Source organism: Metopolophium dirhodum, chromosome 3 (genome assembly GCF_019925205.1).
Source record: "Metopolophium dirhodum isolate CAU chromosome 3, ASM1992520v1, whole genome shotgun sequence".
NCBI classification, from domain to species: Eukaryota; Metazoa; Arthropoda; class Insecta; order Hemiptera; family Aphididae; genus Metopolophium; species Metopolophium dirhodum.
Window position 1 is genome coordinate 12,181,445 of NC_083562.1, and position 17,845 is coordinate 12,199,289.

The 17,845-nt window shown below is 31.9% G+C and overlaps 1 protein-coding gene across 2 annotated transcripts in view; it reads right to left on the reverse strand.

The window, feature by feature from the left end:
- Nucleotides 1-3,612: 3,612 nt before the first annotated feature.
- LOC132940401 (zinc finger protein 395-like) overlaps nucleotides 3,613-17,845 on the reverse strand; it is a 33,283-nt gene continuing 19,050 nt past the window's right edge. Inside the window, exons 5-8 of one of the 2 annotated variants that reach the window (XM_061007994.1) lie at nucleotides 7,583-7,683; nucleotides 6,929-7,116; nucleotides 6,711-6,823; nucleotides 3,613-6,195 (exon numbers count right to left, since the gene is read on the reverse strand). In XM_061007994.1, the coding sequence (XP_060863977.1) occupies nucleotides 5,998-6,195; nucleotides 6,711-6,823; nucleotides 6,929-7,116; nucleotides 7,583-7,683 (600 nt within the window). In that variant the 3' untranslated portion in view covers nucleotides 3,613-5,997. The remainder of the gene's footprint in view (nucleotides 6,196-6,710; nucleotides 6,824-6,928; nucleotides 7,117-7,582; nucleotides 7,684-17,845) is intronic. The other variant, XM_061007995.1, reaches the window with a different exon arrangement.

Consider the following 17,845-nt stretch of genomic DNA (forward strand, 5'->3'; position numbering starts at 1 on the left):
TAATGAAGTTGTGAGGACAGTCCTATTTTACGGATTGGAATGTTGGACAGTGGATAATAAAACAACTAGGTGAGTGAAGCAGAGATGACTAGAGATATGAATGCTAAGGTGTCTAAGTGACTAGGGGCGATAAGAATAATACATTGTATTTAAGAAATTCATTAGGGATAATGTAATGTAAGTGACACCAATAAAAAACAAAATGGTGAAATAAAACATTCAACATTTTAAGTGTAATTAAGTTTGACGAAGCCAACATTTTCTTTGTTTCTCGTCAATTTGTCCAGTAATAATGTACTGTTAAGTTAAATATGGACAGTTTCATTGAAGTTACAGGTGCTATAATTTTCGATAGAGAAAAGACCAACTTTGATTTAGACATTGGTGAATCTTGAAAACATTGCCATTTTGAAGAATATTATATAATAATGGCTATAATATAATATATAGTCATATAATGGCTACCTATATTAAGTTATAAAATGTTTATTAGTACGGGAGAAATAATTGTTCTGTCAATCAATGATTAATTATTTTGCAGTCGTTGTTGAACTGTAGAGACAGCGTATTCCGGACTTAAGACAATAATACTTATTACTGATGCAGTTTTGCTTGCCACCTAATATGTGCATTTAATTGGTTTTGGTATGTGCTATGATACCGATTACTGACTACAGAATTGATAATTAAAGTAACAAAGTTGTTAGCAAAGTAAAAACAAATCAAATGACCGTATAACAATACGGTAGTCAATTACACATTATACAGTAGGTAGGTAATTGGAAAGGTTTCCGGAAACGCGATAAACATCGTGAAGTCGTGAAGAAACTAATGACCAAGCCGGGATTAAGGATCAATTGGGCCCCGGGTCGCACCATACACCTAGTGCCTCCCACCCCTTAATTCGGACTTGCTAATGACAATAATTTGATATTGAAATTGTGAAATATGTGATGTTTGTGATAAAGATTTCATGATTTTTAGAAAACAGTAGTGGATTGTAAACTTCTGAGTTCTAAATTTGTACCTAATACCTAAAGTTCATGAATTGTGTAATATTAAATTTGTCTGATCCACATTTTACATAAAAAATGACATTAGATTTTGTATAATAATATAATTATGAATTTATTCATTATATACCATCAGAATAATATCTAAAATATGAAAATCGTATACAATATTATGGCATCAAAACCGAAAAAATAACTGTTCTTATACCAACTTAATATTTATAACACTAAATAATCTAGGTTTTTTTAAATACATTAATTATGATTTTTCACTTTCATTGAATTGTATAAAAATATCTAGATATCTTCCCAACATTTTAGTAGATTATCTGATTATAATATAATGATATTATCATTGTCAAGATTATAAAAAATAAGAATCAAATATAACAACAACAAAAAAAGCGACTGGACCATTGGCGCGCAGCCATTGGGAGGGGGTCAAAAAAGACTTGGCGCCCCGAGTTAAAATTTAGCACCCCTTGTTTTTTTAGATCTAACTATTATTAATTATTATTTTAGTGGAACACTATCAAATTCATGTTTTTAAATTATGAAATATATACCGAAAAAAAAAACTATTTTGGTCATAAATCATACTATTAGTTATTAGCACGATTAAAGATACTATCTTAAATCGTGGTTATTAGATAATTCGCTATAAATGATTACATATTGATATAACACCTTGCCTATTTTATTTATATTCTAATTGTGTTATCACAATTCAGCCACAATTCATAAATTGTATTCGTAAATTCAGGGATATGGATGGATTCACTATCTATTTAGTGTAGAGGGCCCCATACACGGTCAGTTATGAATGTGAGTTTTTGTGATTGTCACTCTTGATTGACCGTGTATATTGATGAATGTCAATCTTTTTTTGTGACTGATGAATTTCAAACAAGTTAGATTTTTTGTTGTCAATCAGAGTGATTGACAATCATGACTGACCATGTGTGGTAATGATTTATACTCGTTATCATTCAAAACAATAACAAAAACATTATCACAGTTGTACCACGTGCTTATACGCGCAATACTTTTCACTTTCAAAATCGTTATTCATTAATAAAGTAAGTATATTTTAACTAAACATATTGTTATTTTAAGTATTTATATAAGGTTATATTTTTTTAATTTTTTTTTTTTGTATGTACCTAGGATAATTATGGCTACTACTATAGAATTCTGGCGTGAATTTATACACATATATCGCGAACTACCTGCAGTTTAAAAAATAAAAAGTGATGATTATAAAAACCGTGATTTAAAGTCTGAATGTTATGTAAAGTTAACAGACAAACTAAAAGAACTTCAACCAACTGCAGATATAAATTGTACAAAAAGAAAAATTAACACATTAAGGTCCAATTTTCGAAGAGAGTTGAAGATACAAATCAATAGTAGAAAATCTGGAGCTGGTGCTGACGATATGTATGAGCCCACTGTTTTGGTATTTTAATGATATGGAGTTTCTAAGAGATCAAGAATATCAGGATATTGGAAGGTCATCCATAGAAAAAGACATGCCTAATTTTGTAAGTTTTTTTAATACGTTGCTTATTTTCCTAGATGCCCTAGAAATGTTGTAATGCAACCAAATATACATATAATAAAGCGAGTACTATTACTAATATTTACATAGGAGAAGAAATTTCTGAACTGTGTTATAAGAATTATAAGTTTATAAAATTATAACGGCTCCGATTTAGTGATAGACACTCAAAACCATCTGACCATCAGTTTATTTAAATACGGTGCAAGGGTACAACCCATTTTAAAGTTTCATAATTTTTGGTAGGTAGGTAAAGTTTTACATATTAGAGAACAGATAGCAGTATTCCTGAACAGCGACGCATACCTATTATTATACTGATTTTCATAGGAGAAGAAATAACTTAACCTCTAAACTGCATTGTAATTGCTCCAATTTTCACGGTGGACATTCGAAACAAGTGTACAACCCATAATATCATATATATATCATACGTATCTGTGATTGGAAATTAGAATATAGTAAGATCAGAATCTATAGAATTATAAAAAATAATGTCTGGGAGGATAGGCCCCTATGCCCCTCCTGGATTCGTTCATGTGTATAATGACTATTTTTTCTCAGATAGCTGTAAATATAACAATATTGTATTGTACAGTATTACAGTATACACATTACAAACAACAATTTAAATACTACAACTATTCTTTTTTTCTGTATAGGGGTATAGGGCAGTTATGATAGTTTAAACATTAATTAACAGTTATTATTTAAAAATGTATAATATTTAAGCTTCAACACTTATTACAAACAGTTTTTAAGCATAAATAAACAACAACAAATTATATTATTATACTTGTTTGTATATTATCGATTTACATTTTTTTTAAAAATAAAGTCATTTAGCAAATATTTTAGTTTTAAAAAAGAGAAAATACATGTTTCTTTTATATTAATATTCATTGTATAACGTAAATAATAAATATTATAATTGTATAACATTTCACAATTTTGCGTTATTTTTTATTCAAACTTAAAATTATAATAATCTTTATAGTTTAAAACACGCTAATATAATGATTAATTATATAATATAATATATTGTTTTTTTTGCATATTCAATCACTCCAAATAACTATATAATAAATTATTAAAAATAAGATAAAACTATTAAAAACACTCTAAAAATAATGGTTGATTAAAATATTAAATAACTTTATCCAAGAAAACTAGGCAAGAATACAATATACATAAATATATATTAAAAAATATTAAATTTCATAAAAGGATCATTTTTCAAAGAATAACTAAAGTAGGTAGTTTTTAAGTTAGCATAGAAAAATAATATTTCAAGGGTAAATTTATTGTTTTTTTTTTAACAAATCAATGTTACAAATAAAAATGGTAATATAAATTCAAAACAAAAATGTTCTTGATAATATTATGAATTATACAGAAATAAAATAATAATACACAGCCAGCTTGTGTTATTTAATAAGTTTGTTTTGTCTTGAGAATAGGTAAATATATATTTTTGTTTACAAACAGAATACAATAGAAATAAAGGATAAAATACTTAACAATATTAATGATGACATTTTTTTTCTCGAAAAAACCTACTCTTACACATAATATTATATTATATTTATGGGTGTATTTTATTAATAAAATCTCTATAATAGAATATATAGTAAAAATAATTCATTAATTCAAAAAAATATAAATACATACAATATATATATTATATATTTAAATGATTATTATGAGTTTATCCAGATCGATCGAAGGACACTCATAGTTTAATTGCTTATCAAGTTTCTTAATATTTGTTTTAGAGATGAACGTTCAAATCAACATTCACTCTAGTCTAAATTAATAATGTTCAACGCGATACTTATTATTTAAGCACCCCACCTAAAATTACTTTTATATACTTCATAATGAGATCGATCACAAATTAAATTTCTCTTAAACTTTGGCTTTTGTAAAAGATTTGAATCCAAATTATGCTCCCCTTAATAAAAATGTTATAGAGATCAAAAAAAAAAAACAAAACAAAAAACAAAATTATACAATAAAAAAAAAATGAAGTCTATCAATTTTAGTTTGAACACATCTGAATTATTAAATTCTTAATTCACATTAAGACTTATTTACCTTTTTTTTTTTTACTTTTTTACATATTTTTATTTCCAGAACAATTTGAGCCTTATAATTAAGAAGCTAATTTGAAAAAAAATTATATTTCTTTAGAAAGATATGTTAATTTGGGACAGGAGATTGTCTTAGAGAGCATTTATATAATAATAATGAATATAATTATATACAACCGCATGTGACATAACTAGTTTAATCTTTTAGTATTACCATAATATTACTTTTGAATGATAATTTAACCAAGTTTTATACACTAAAAAATTAATGTGTATATTTAGTTTTTTTTATTCTTATTAAAAGTCAAATTTAATAATTTGTTTAAAATAGATTTTTTTTTTTTTTAATAATTAAAAAACTGTCACATGCGTTTAGTATATATCTTAAAAAATAAATAAATAAATAAATCAAATACAATAAAATAATAATAGTAAATACGAACTCATAGAGCAATTGGTAACTACTTAAAATAATATAACATAATATCATATAAACAATAAATAAATCAAAGTATTACAACCAAATAAAATAATGCAGTTACTTTTGGGAAACAACGTAGTTTGAGAAGCAAAAGTCTAAGTAAAATAAAATGCTTGTTCTCGAAATTTTTCATGTCATTTGAAAATAAATACAAAAATTATTCTGTGCGCATTTAATATGTAAAAAACATTAAGTCTAACCATATCTATAAATATAATTTATTATTTTATTGTTAAAAATTATTGCTTTTTCTTAGGACATTATCTTGTTGTTTTTATTTATTAAAAACTAATACTTTGTCTTTTTTAAATTTATAAATATGGCTTTTTTGTCTGGTATATAAATATAAATTATCATTTTCATAACAGTCAAATGCATATCAATGCAATAACGGACTTATGAATGAATAAAGTACTTTTCCTAGGAACTTTTCCCCAAGTACTGAAACGTTACAAGTTTTTAAGTATTACGTCGTAGGTATTAGATACTTTAATGTATGTATTTATATGTTTGTATGATTTACAAATGAACCTGGTAGAACAATTATTATTATTATTATGATTATTATATACCTAGGTATATTTATATAACTTATTTTACTAAACATAAAATAGAAATTTGTTTGTACATAAAACGGGGTACAAACCTCGATGAAAGTTGATATAGAAAAAAAAATAATAAAAGTTATAAACGCTAGTGTGTCTTAGCGTTTAATAAAAATATAATAATAATAATAATATAAAAAAAAAACATAATAATAATAATAAAAGGAAAAACATTTTAATTTTGGCAGTTAGCGTAAATTGGTGCAGATTGTCGGCATCGGCGGTACCCGGTGTGTCGTTTTCATTACGCCAATTGTGCGTTTTCCTGGGACCCGACAAATCTGGTGCACGCTTTCTTCCATTTGCATTGCGTGCACCACTTCTCTCGGTGTTCCATGCCGTATACCTTGCGACACTTTTTCGTTTCACCACGTGCTTTTCTCATAGGGCTACTCGGGAACCTCGGTCCGCCCAAATTCTGATACATCATTTTGATCTGTTTCTGAAAAGGAAAAAAAATACATTAAAAATTTAAACCGTATATAATATTAGGTGACGCGTAATTTTCGGGAAAATCAAAATCAAATCTTTGTCTGAAGTAAATGTAATTTTGATGCTAGAAACAATGGTGTTGGTGTATCGTAATTTAACAGGAATTGTAATCGTAATAATTATTGTGGTCATAAAATCATTCGAAGTTTCATTTTTTCATATTATATATTTTTTTAATATAAAAATTAATCGTGACAAACACATTTTACTCGTGTAAATAAACACGACTAATAATGGATAGTTAAATAAAACAAATAGATTAATTATGGTTAAATTTTATCACGAAACTCGATATAATTTGTTATGGTTAATATTAAATTTAAAAAAAAATGTAAATGACCGCAACTTTGATTATATTGTGGTTTTTAACGCCTTCAAATTAATACATTATAAGAAAACAGTTTGATTTTTGGAAGATTTTCTAAACTAATATTATTTGCTTTCCCGAAATCGTACACTACGCACCTGTCCGTTAAGAGATGCGAACGGCCAGTTGACAGTGGTGGTTCCAGACGGTATGTTCATCGGGCAAGCGCCGCCCGGACGAGGTATGATCAACGTCTTCTGGTATTCAGGATCTATATTCAACGAAGATAAACCAAAAACAAAACAAAAAATAACAGTTAATGATCATTCGCAGATCAAACAGCGCACACGCGAAATAGTAGTAATACGAATCGTACAAATAATGATCATCTTATTGGGCGCGCATCCTTTACCTTCGTGCGGCGGACGGGCCATGTCCCGGTGCGACAGCGTGGGTGGCGATGAAGCCGCGCCGAGTTCCACTTCCGTGTAATAAAACTCCTCTTCATGATCGTCAATTGAGTCGTTCGTGCAATCGTCTGACGGAGATTTGTCAAGTCTCGGTCTGAAAAAGTCGTACCAGAAACATACACACATGAAATTAAAACGATCGACATTCAAAAATGTATAATAAATAAAAACAAGAAAAAACATGTATTTTTCCTCATCAACCTCAATCATATAAATATTATATAATATAACAACCTCTAACCCCCGGCAACGTCATTGACAGTCCCGAGGTCGATATATGTATAATATATATATACTATGCATATATAATATATATGCATAACGATAATATTAGGTATATATTATTATTTTAGTATTTTATTCCGCAGCGCCCTCGTTATATTGTTTAAAGACGAGGACGCCAACGGTCGGTCGTATAGTGCAATAATAATTTAATAATAATATCTAACACTCACGTCTCGCGCATACTAATATAGTTGCAGTTGCAATATAATTATAGCAGCTGCATACATATATACGAAAAAGTGTATTAATAATTGCACTACTTGCTGGTCGCTTACCCAAGGTGATTCTGGCGGACGTGTAATTCGATGGAAGCCACAGTGGTAGTGATCATTACGCATCCGGGCCAAGTGCATTGAAAAACTGTGCGGCAATCCGACTGCAACACAAACGTAAGAAAAGTTCGATTATTATACCACAATAAAATTATTATTTTTATTGTATTCTTGCGTCCAACGTTCTACTCCACAGAGAGAGTAACAAAAGTTGGCAACGAACAAAATGAATAAAATTCAGTGAGAATAACGAAGACAACAATTATTGTTAAACGTACAATATTATTATATTTAATAAACGAACAATGAGCACTATGACATTTTGTACAAATAAAATATTTCTAGGTCATTTAAGAATTAAGAGATTAAATTATTGTTCTCCAATGTGTTTATTATAAGTAGTGAGAGCATATCCGTCGGTATTCATTATATTTTCTAAACCGAAGAAATAGTCACGAGAGCTAAAAGCAGAAGTCTATAACAAGACGACTATTACAATATAATATTATATAATACGACTGTCGATCACCAAAAAATTATAAGAAACAAATATTACATTTATAACGCACAATTGAAAGAATTGGTTTAATGATTATATTTAGTTTAAACTTAAATCATATTGATTTATCGCGACAAAATATGACAACGATAAATAATAAAGAGTAACCAAATATCCCGTTTTTAAGCATCATAATATTGTATTAATGCCTCCTTGTTCTAACAAACTTTGAACGGGACGCTGTTTGTCCCGTTTTAATCTCGTTATCTCCATATTATTCTATGAGCGTAAAAGAAAAAACCTGCACACGAAACAAATACTAAACAATATTTTTACAGTTTTATATTGAATTTTTGAAACCAAAGTTTAAAAGTTAATAGTTATAATTTATTAAAAACAGATTTTGTATAACGAGCGTCAAGTGCCGACGAACAAATATCAGCAATAAGGTCGATACATGTTGTATTGGCGTATTCCACATCCACAGTGTAATTAAAGATTCACATTGAACCCGTACGACCGTGGCTAACGCTTTCCAACAACTAACCTTATATCTAATATGCAAAAATTATTTTTAAAAAAATCTTTCAAAATACAAAAAAAATAACAATTTTTGGAGAATTTAAAGTTAAGACAAAATTGTCTGTCCCGTTTATTTTATAAACATGGTCACCCTAAATCAATTAAATATATTACGTATATTGGCATATTAGTGTTTTTACTGTTCACGGGAACTATATTGTATAACTTAATATTAATAATTATTATTTGATTATATTATATGAACGCCATTGACAATAACGGGCGAAAGTGTATAGCGTATAATCGCATAATATTATAGTCGTTCAGTGGATGCACGTAGCCATGTAGGAAGTAAGTGTAGGTACATCAAAACTGCACCGGTGCACATAATAATATTTCTGCAGTTAAATCGTCGTGCGTCATAATGTAAGTTGGCAGAGGCTGAATGTAGTATTTTCGGAATTGCGTAAACAGTAAAACGGAGATAATTTTCGGCAATTTGATGAATTTATGAGACGCGTGATTTATTTATTTTTATAAATATTTTAATATTTATTGCATTAATATTGCATTATTTGTAAAAAATTATTTTATTATAAAACGCAAGTGATAATATATTATATTCTTCAAAATTTCTAATTAATTAAAAGGAAAACAAATCGTGCGAGCGCTTAAATATACACAACTCTCTCTCTATAATATGTTCTATACTAAATAATATCTACTGTCTGTATAATAGTATGTACTCGGGCGATGGAACGCCTATAATATTGACATTTGACGGTCACGAACAAATCATGGCATTCATTTATTATATAAGCATTAATAGCAGCAATACACTACCGTTGTGTTAAATTATTTTAAAATAATTCCAAAAAAAAAAAGAAGATGATAGGTATGATATTGTTATTTAAATGCCGTTGACTGTTATTTTTGGTTTATGGAACAATCGATGACAACGATGACATATAAATACCATTCGACGGCCTTTACCAAAAGGCCAGTTGTGTGATAAATATAATCTAAAATTCTTGGACAAGAATCAATAAAAAAATAATCGGTAACCGCTTCGTGAGAACCATTTTCAGTGCCAATGTATTATGGCTTAAAATATTATATAAATGCAATAAGGTCATTACCGAGAAACATTTGCGTATAACAAAAAGTAGGTTAAAAGGGACACAAAGAAGAACTGGGTTAATAACAGCAATAATATTGTTCGAGGATCGAGGAATGAAATAATTTCATCGAAAGTTTTAAATCTACATGCCCGATGAGATAGTATAATTTAGTAGTAATCGATTGGCGAGAACAGTAAAAATAATAACATATTCGTAGTGAGTACGAGAAAGATAATTATTGCGAAGAAAATAAATAATCTATACTTAATGTGTGTAAAAATGCATCAAAGGTCAACCCCAACAGGCAACAACCTGCAAGGCGCATGGCTGCTCCGCCGATACTCTAATGTTATAAATTATAATATAATATTACATATTATTGCACAATGCATCATCACAATTACAATAATATTATAGTACGATCGTGGTGCATCACGAATATAAACTGGAAACGGGAGCGAAACGTTTCACGCGAACACGCAAGAGATAGCGGTGGCGGTCAAGTGCAGGGGAATAAACCACTGTCGTCAGCAGCTGCGAATGTATTTCGTAATATTATTTTAACGCGCGTACTGCTGCATAGTAGATTAAAATATTTATTATATTAATATCGTCTGTAGTGCGGGTCGCGATGATGACGTGCGACATGGACGGTAATAGGTAGGTATGTGTACGACAGTGACGAATCCGCGATGGCGAGAGGGACGCCGAAATGAGGCCGGTGCAGCGGCTGAAACCGTGTGTGTACGTCTAAATGGGTCAGGTCGCGAGCGGGGCCGCCGCGCGCGCGTATATGTTAACTGCTGGGAATGGTCCGGGGAAAAATGAGGTCAGTAGGCACGGTAGCCGACGGTTTTCTGGCGCGCTGGGAACGACGATGACGAATAATATCGGATCGATGAGCGCGCGCGACGGTGGTGATGACGGTGGCGGGACGGAGCCGAGGAACGCGGTACCCACGTGTCAGTTAGCGCGCGCGTGCACGCCGGCCCGCCGCCGCCATCACACGCACACATACACCGACCGGCATATAATATTACACCGGCGCGCGTGTGTGCGGCCGGAAAAGCCGACTTTAGCGCGCGCCAATCGCGCTGGGCGCCCCCGCGATAACAAACCGCGGGCGCCGCTGCATCTTCGTCCTTTGTTGCCGTATCGATCTTCGGCCGGCCGGATCGGCGTTGGCGGTGGGTAGGATCGCATCGCATACACAACAAAGCCGCTCCTCCCCCCCCCACAATATCTTACCCCGTCAAGCGACGAAAGTGTAGTACCAGTGGTGGTGTTATGTTGGCGGTGGAACGTACCCCCTCCCCACGAGTTTTGTAATCGGGTCAAACGATTAACCCGGTTAACGGAGCGGCCGGGTGCCTGGAAAAACAAACCGAGCGCGCCAACGAAGTTTTCCTGTCTACGGGAGCGCGCCGCGCGGTCAATTATTATGTTACGTCAAACTATATTTAAAAATAATATAGAACACGACAATAACCTAATCGTCGCGACGCAAGATGACTCGTATAATAATAATAATAATAATAATATATAGTAAAACGATAGTATATTATATTATGTATATTGTATACAAAAATACCACCACAACAACAATAATAATAATAATATATTTCGACGGTTTAAGCTGCGCGATTCAAAACTAGGTCAGCTCGACCCAATTCCAGCGACCGGCGGAGGTTCGCAACGCAAACAAACATTCACTCACTCACGCGAAGAGACCTAGTTTCGTGTCCTCCCCACCATCACACGTGACACGGGTTCGGCTTCGGCTGGACGCCCCTCCCATCATAATAAGTCTATCAATTACTACCGTATCCGCCGTACGTTGTAAATTATTATTATATATTATACTACTTAATAATATAATAATGCAACGTTTGGTCATTGCATGCGAAAGAGAGAAAAACGCTACGTAGTGTGCGTAATTATTAATACTTCGGACAGATGTGGTTCCGTGATGCGCGATGGAGAGGTGCGCGGACGAATGTACATTACATTTGTATGTATAGGATGAATCACTGTTTTATTTTGTTTTTCTACCGCGTTTCAATCGTTAGGCGTGAACAAAAATAATATAATTAATAGTGGATGATAAATATATTTATAGGTACGAGATCTTGACGCAAAATCATCAATTTCCATCGTTTCGGTCTCGGCTTACATATTATTATATTAAATAATATAATATATATACGTCCGATTACACATATATTACTATGGTACGGTGTGTGCATAACTTACTATACATTACATAAATCGAAATCATTTGATATATTATCGGTACGAATTACGAAAATAAATAAGTATGTAATACATCATTATTGTATACATAGAGAAACTCCGGCCAAGGTGTGTGTTGGGGTCAAGGTGGCACGGAAATAAGCTAGCTCAAAATAGCAGCAGTAAGGAAAACAGTTCTCGAATAATGATTATATATATAATATAATAATTGTCGTTACTCGGAAAATACGACTTATTTTTTGCACAGCGTGTTCATCAAAACTGCGTTTGCGTAATGCAATAAGTACGTATGTACATTGTACCTACAGCAAGACCACTGCCAACATTATTCGTCGGTCCCCGCCTTGCGACAAATAGACACGGTAAAACGCAACTCAATTTTTTTTACACTGAGCACGGTCCGTGAAACATTTTTAAGGTTTTGTCCATCGTTTATAGAGCTTATATTATTATACAAAAATCTTCTCGAAGTTTGTCAAAACCATTATTATAAATGATGTAGGTAGCACAGGTAATATATTATACTTAAAGTTTTCCACAAACGAATTGATTTTTTAAGAGGATTATCATTATATTATGTGACACTAAATTACTATTGACACTATTTTGATGCTCCCGTCACCATTTGGCGTGACATCCAACACAATGTGTAATAATATTCGCGTCACAAGTGAAAATGTGGTTGGGTATACGTTTTCAAACAATAGACAAATATAATTTATTGTTTTCGACAATTTAAATTTTAAACCAGCAATTTGTTTTTGTTTTTTCCCCCATACAGTGTTTGGGGACCTTTATATTATGTACCTATTTTATTTTATCATTCCAATTTTGGTCTATTTGACAGTTAAATCATACGATGGATCACCATACCACGTTCACCAATGTACGTAACTACTCTTAATCTCACCCTGTCACCTACTACCACAAAGATTGAGGTCGACCGAATTTATGTTGACCGTTTTGCAACACCGGGCATAATATAAGGGACAACCATACCGATCGATTTTCGGAAAGCGCGCGCACCAAACGCACACACACATAATAATCATTAGATGTAGTCGTAATTTTTTTCAACACGCATTTACACTTCATAAACAGTGTACTGGCAAGCATTTTTTTATGATTTATTCAATCTATATTACATATTTTTATGACGGACGCGTTATAAGAAGAGAATGTCTCGCACATAATTCTATATATACATGTATAATTAGGTATATATGTAGAGAGAAGAGAATTGTGTAACTTTCACTTTCAATTCGAAAGGTTGGAACAACAACTGCTCGCGGTAAACATTAAACACGGTTCCCCGGTAAAAACGGGACTAAAAGCGGTGGCGCAGACGACGACGTTGGAAACGTGACCGGACCACGGATGAGCAAAAACGATGTAATACGTCTGAATTTGTTTACCTTCGCATATGCGAATGTTTACATTTATTAGATGAAAAAGGCCAATAACAAAAATCCCGAAGAAAAAAATCGATTTTATTCCTTCCGAGTAAAGCGTAGGTATATACTGTAATTTAATGTGTGCGTATATTTGTTTGTTTGTGTGCAGTATACATTTCGATCGAAAACGCAACGGCCGCCCACGCTCCACAACCGCCGCCCATCAATGTATTATACCGCCACTTGGCCTACCCTACGGCCTACACGAATCCCTACTTATACTCGTAGTATTCACATCGCGGCGACATTCCACACATAGTTATCAAGACATTTTTTTACAGAAAATAATTATACGACGACTTGGTTTTATTTTTATACGCATTTACATAACGTCATCCGAAGATATTAAAATATTAATGAAAATATGTGCGTATATTAACATTAATATTTAATACCCACACAGTCACACGCGCGTCATATGCTCATATGTCATATAAAGATATTGTATAACGAGGTTACAAACCTTTGTGAGTCAACAACCAAAACCATTATATTCCAGTCGTCGTCGTCGACGCCACCGCTGCTCTACACAGGGTCAAGGTTCATCGATCGGAAAAATCTAGCATTAACACGCACAATGGACTTTGTAAGCTCCTCCCTCTCAATCTATCACCAAACCTGGTCTAAAGTTTAGACTCTAAACGACCGTAAATCAAACAATATTCATAAAGGTATAATGATATGACACCCATATATTCCTTCGGAGTTCCCTGGTACATGCGTGCAATTTATTTTATTTCATTATTTTGAAAATGAATTTCCACACATGCTGAATGTGTTATAATAAGCTTTGTTATTATAACTATTACTACCTACATGACTTCAGGATGTTTTCGACCTATTTCTACTCTTCTCGGCCAATTTCCATACAATTTATATTATGCTAATCACACAATGCCATTTGCAAGTACCACTGCACTCCAACTCGTATAATATACAATAATATAACTCGTATAATAGCTCCCGGTATTAATAAAAAATTTCAATAATATCACAAAAAAAATTGACCTCAAATGCAGAATAACATTTCATAGTGTTTCGTATACTTGTAATAAATATATTAGCATATTAAATACAATATACTGCCGGTTTTATCGGCGTATACCATAGTTGTCTCGTCTAAAAAATTATATTGTCGGTATTTACTGTCAGTCAATTTTGAAGGGAACTTTGTGTCTGAGAAAAGTAAGAACAGAGCTGTATGAATTGCTACTTCAAAATCAGCATAAACAATATCTGGTATAAAATTTAAATTTTGTTTATTGCATTCATTGAGAATATACGGGTAAAAGTTTGTGAATAACAATCTGTACTTTTAGAAGGTAGAAACAAAATATAATATGAATATAGTGATTGTTGTGAATAGCTTACACGAAATATTTTACAACTTTTAAATGTACCATCAACATAAATTGTATTAGATTTACATAAAAATTTTAAATTTTCAGTTGTTGGAAAAATTATTATATTTTTTACATTGTCATTAATTAATAGTCTTCTTCATGATGTATTTTTAATTAAAATTTAAAATAGTTTAGTGTTTTATGAATATCGCTTAAACTTTTAGGAATACTCGGTTGAATACTTTTGTTTTGTTTTAACAAAACTATTTATTTAAAATAATCCATAGGGGACTTATATCTAAATCAGTGAAGGACTTTTGTGGGGGGGGGGCTAAATCTTAGTCAGGGGGACTAAGCCCCCCTAGTAATAATATTATACACGGACCCAATTCGAACACATCATTTTATACGCCCGGATCCATTTCGTACAATTAATATTATTTTCAGACTCAACTCGGATGCAGCCGATTTTATAGGCAAGTTCGTTAATGTGTCTACGCGGTCACTGCACAGCCATTCCAGAAGTCGCTGAATTATAAGCATAAAACAGCAGCTGAAGAAGAAGTGTTGTAACGGTGGTTTTTTTCACGATGTACCACTCCTCCGAAACCATGGCCACTGCCTGCGTGCAGTTGGATGACATTGGCCCGAGGTCATTACCCCACAAACGAAACAGTATAATAATATTATAACATAATAGTAATAATAGTATTACGCAGTATTATACCAGTATACAGTATAATAAACTCGAGATGTAAACACGGACGCCGATCGAGAGTGAAGACTGAAGAGGAGGAAAACGAATAGTAGGACGACGGCACATAGAGAAGAGGTAAGACGTAAGAAGTTATTAATAATAACATCATCGTACTGATTTTAAGGTAATAAAATATTATAATATGAGTCGTATCTATACTGTATAATGAAAAAAATTAAAACGCACGTTCGGGAGATAAGACAAACAATAGTTATTAGTATATACAATTTGTAAATTATGCCGAACAGTAATTATGCACGAGTGGCATGGTGCAGTATGGATGTGTGAGCGTGTATATGTATATGTGTGTGCATGTATGTGTATGGGTATGTGTACAGTGTACAGACGTTTCGGTGTGGATAGGTCGTCGTTTTAAACATTTTAATTGGCATAAAACTGTCAATCGTTATCTCTGGTGAATATAATATTATAATAATTAATAATAAACTACACAATAATATATTATATCACTATAATATTATGGCATATTATACGAAAACCGTTTTCTACGACAATGTTATAATTATTTATTGATCAACCTCCTTCCAAAATACCTTCATAAAAACTCCAGTAGTATATAATATTAATACTTATATATTGTTATACTCCTCGCGTACAACGAAAAATTTTTATCAGCCATAGCAGTGATTTGTCGAACACAGTACATTATTTGTACACAAAAGAAATGCATAACTTATGTAACTATAACTATAATATATTACAATAACGGTCTTTACTCTTTTCTATTCGTTCGAAATTTGTTTTATTATTATTCTTTTCACGACTGCCAAACGGACCGAATATTGCAGATTTCCATTAGTCAATACACGTTTGCTAAAGGTAGGTCGTTACGATCGGCCTGGGACTTGATACAAACAGTAATGAGCGCTTAAAAAACCACACGAAAATGAGCGAGTAATTAATCTAAACGCAATCGAGTACGAAAATAACAAGATCGTTCACAAGGACAGAAATTAAATTGCACAAGATTTTTTTCCGCGTAGTATTTATTTATTTGTATTTATTAGCTGTTGACGAGAATACACGAACAAAAAAGGTGTACGATGTATTGAATGCATGTTTATTGTTTATTCAAATTGTTTACGATTTACCTCTGAATAATTATAAAACCAACAAAAACTTACAAAACAAAACATTTCATGCGAAATGGTTTTTATTAAATCTATTATATTGTAATCTTTCATAAAAGTTCATTAATAATAGCGGTCAGCGATAACCTTTTTCCAACTTCTAGTGAACTGCTCGGCGTGATTTAACTTTTTCACAGCCGGCTTGTGTTGTATTATTAAATGCCCATCTCTAATGGGAATTTTTTTCAATGTCATTACGCCGTCAATCGAACTCGCACGACGTTATAATTGCATAAAATAATATAAATGGCAGCTGTCCGATATTACGTGAGCGCAAATGACCGATGGTGAGACGAGAAAAAAAACTATAAATGTATATTATGTAGGAGTGAGAGGCACTATGGATATAATATATTTATTATAAAAACCATAAATAAATAAATCCTGGCCCAAGTATTAATATTATAATGTTGCAATCATCTGGTATGCGCGCGACCGCCTGAACCAAAGTACGTATATAAGTATATTAAGAGTTTAGATTCAAATTCGTGAAAGTTGTGACGCGTCATGCACCGCCATCGATATACTGAAAAACACACGTCATATCGTCATATCTATCGGCCTTGTGGTAATTTAAGCGATAATGGTCAATACTGCGCCAGGTTTTCAAATACTGTTCCAACCACATCGTTGTGTAACAACAATATTGTTATTTAGTAAAACAATAGTCAAACGTTTGATAATAATATTTTAAGAACGAAATTTTGTCTCCCTAATCGTATTTTCTTTGTTGACATTCTTTATCAAGACATTCATATTTTATTTTATCATCCTTAATCAATAAATTTAATAGTTCTACTCGTGTTTCTGTATATTATCAATATGTATATACAAAATATTATGTAGTGTAAATAAATCACTAATCAGTGTAGTTAAGCACCCGCTAACATCAACACATCGTTATAATCATCTTATATAAACCGATACTAATACACAATGTACGTACAATCTAGAACCTAACGTTTATACAGGATTCAGAATGAACTTTGTTTGTAGAACAACTCAGGCGGACGTGTTGCCGGAATTGATAGTTAATAAACAATATTCTAAACATTAAAACATTAAACAGACGGGTTATTTATTTATAAACAAACGGTCGTATAATAGCAGTAACTCGGATCATTTAACCAATGACAAAAAAAATTAAACTATACGTGCCAAAAACA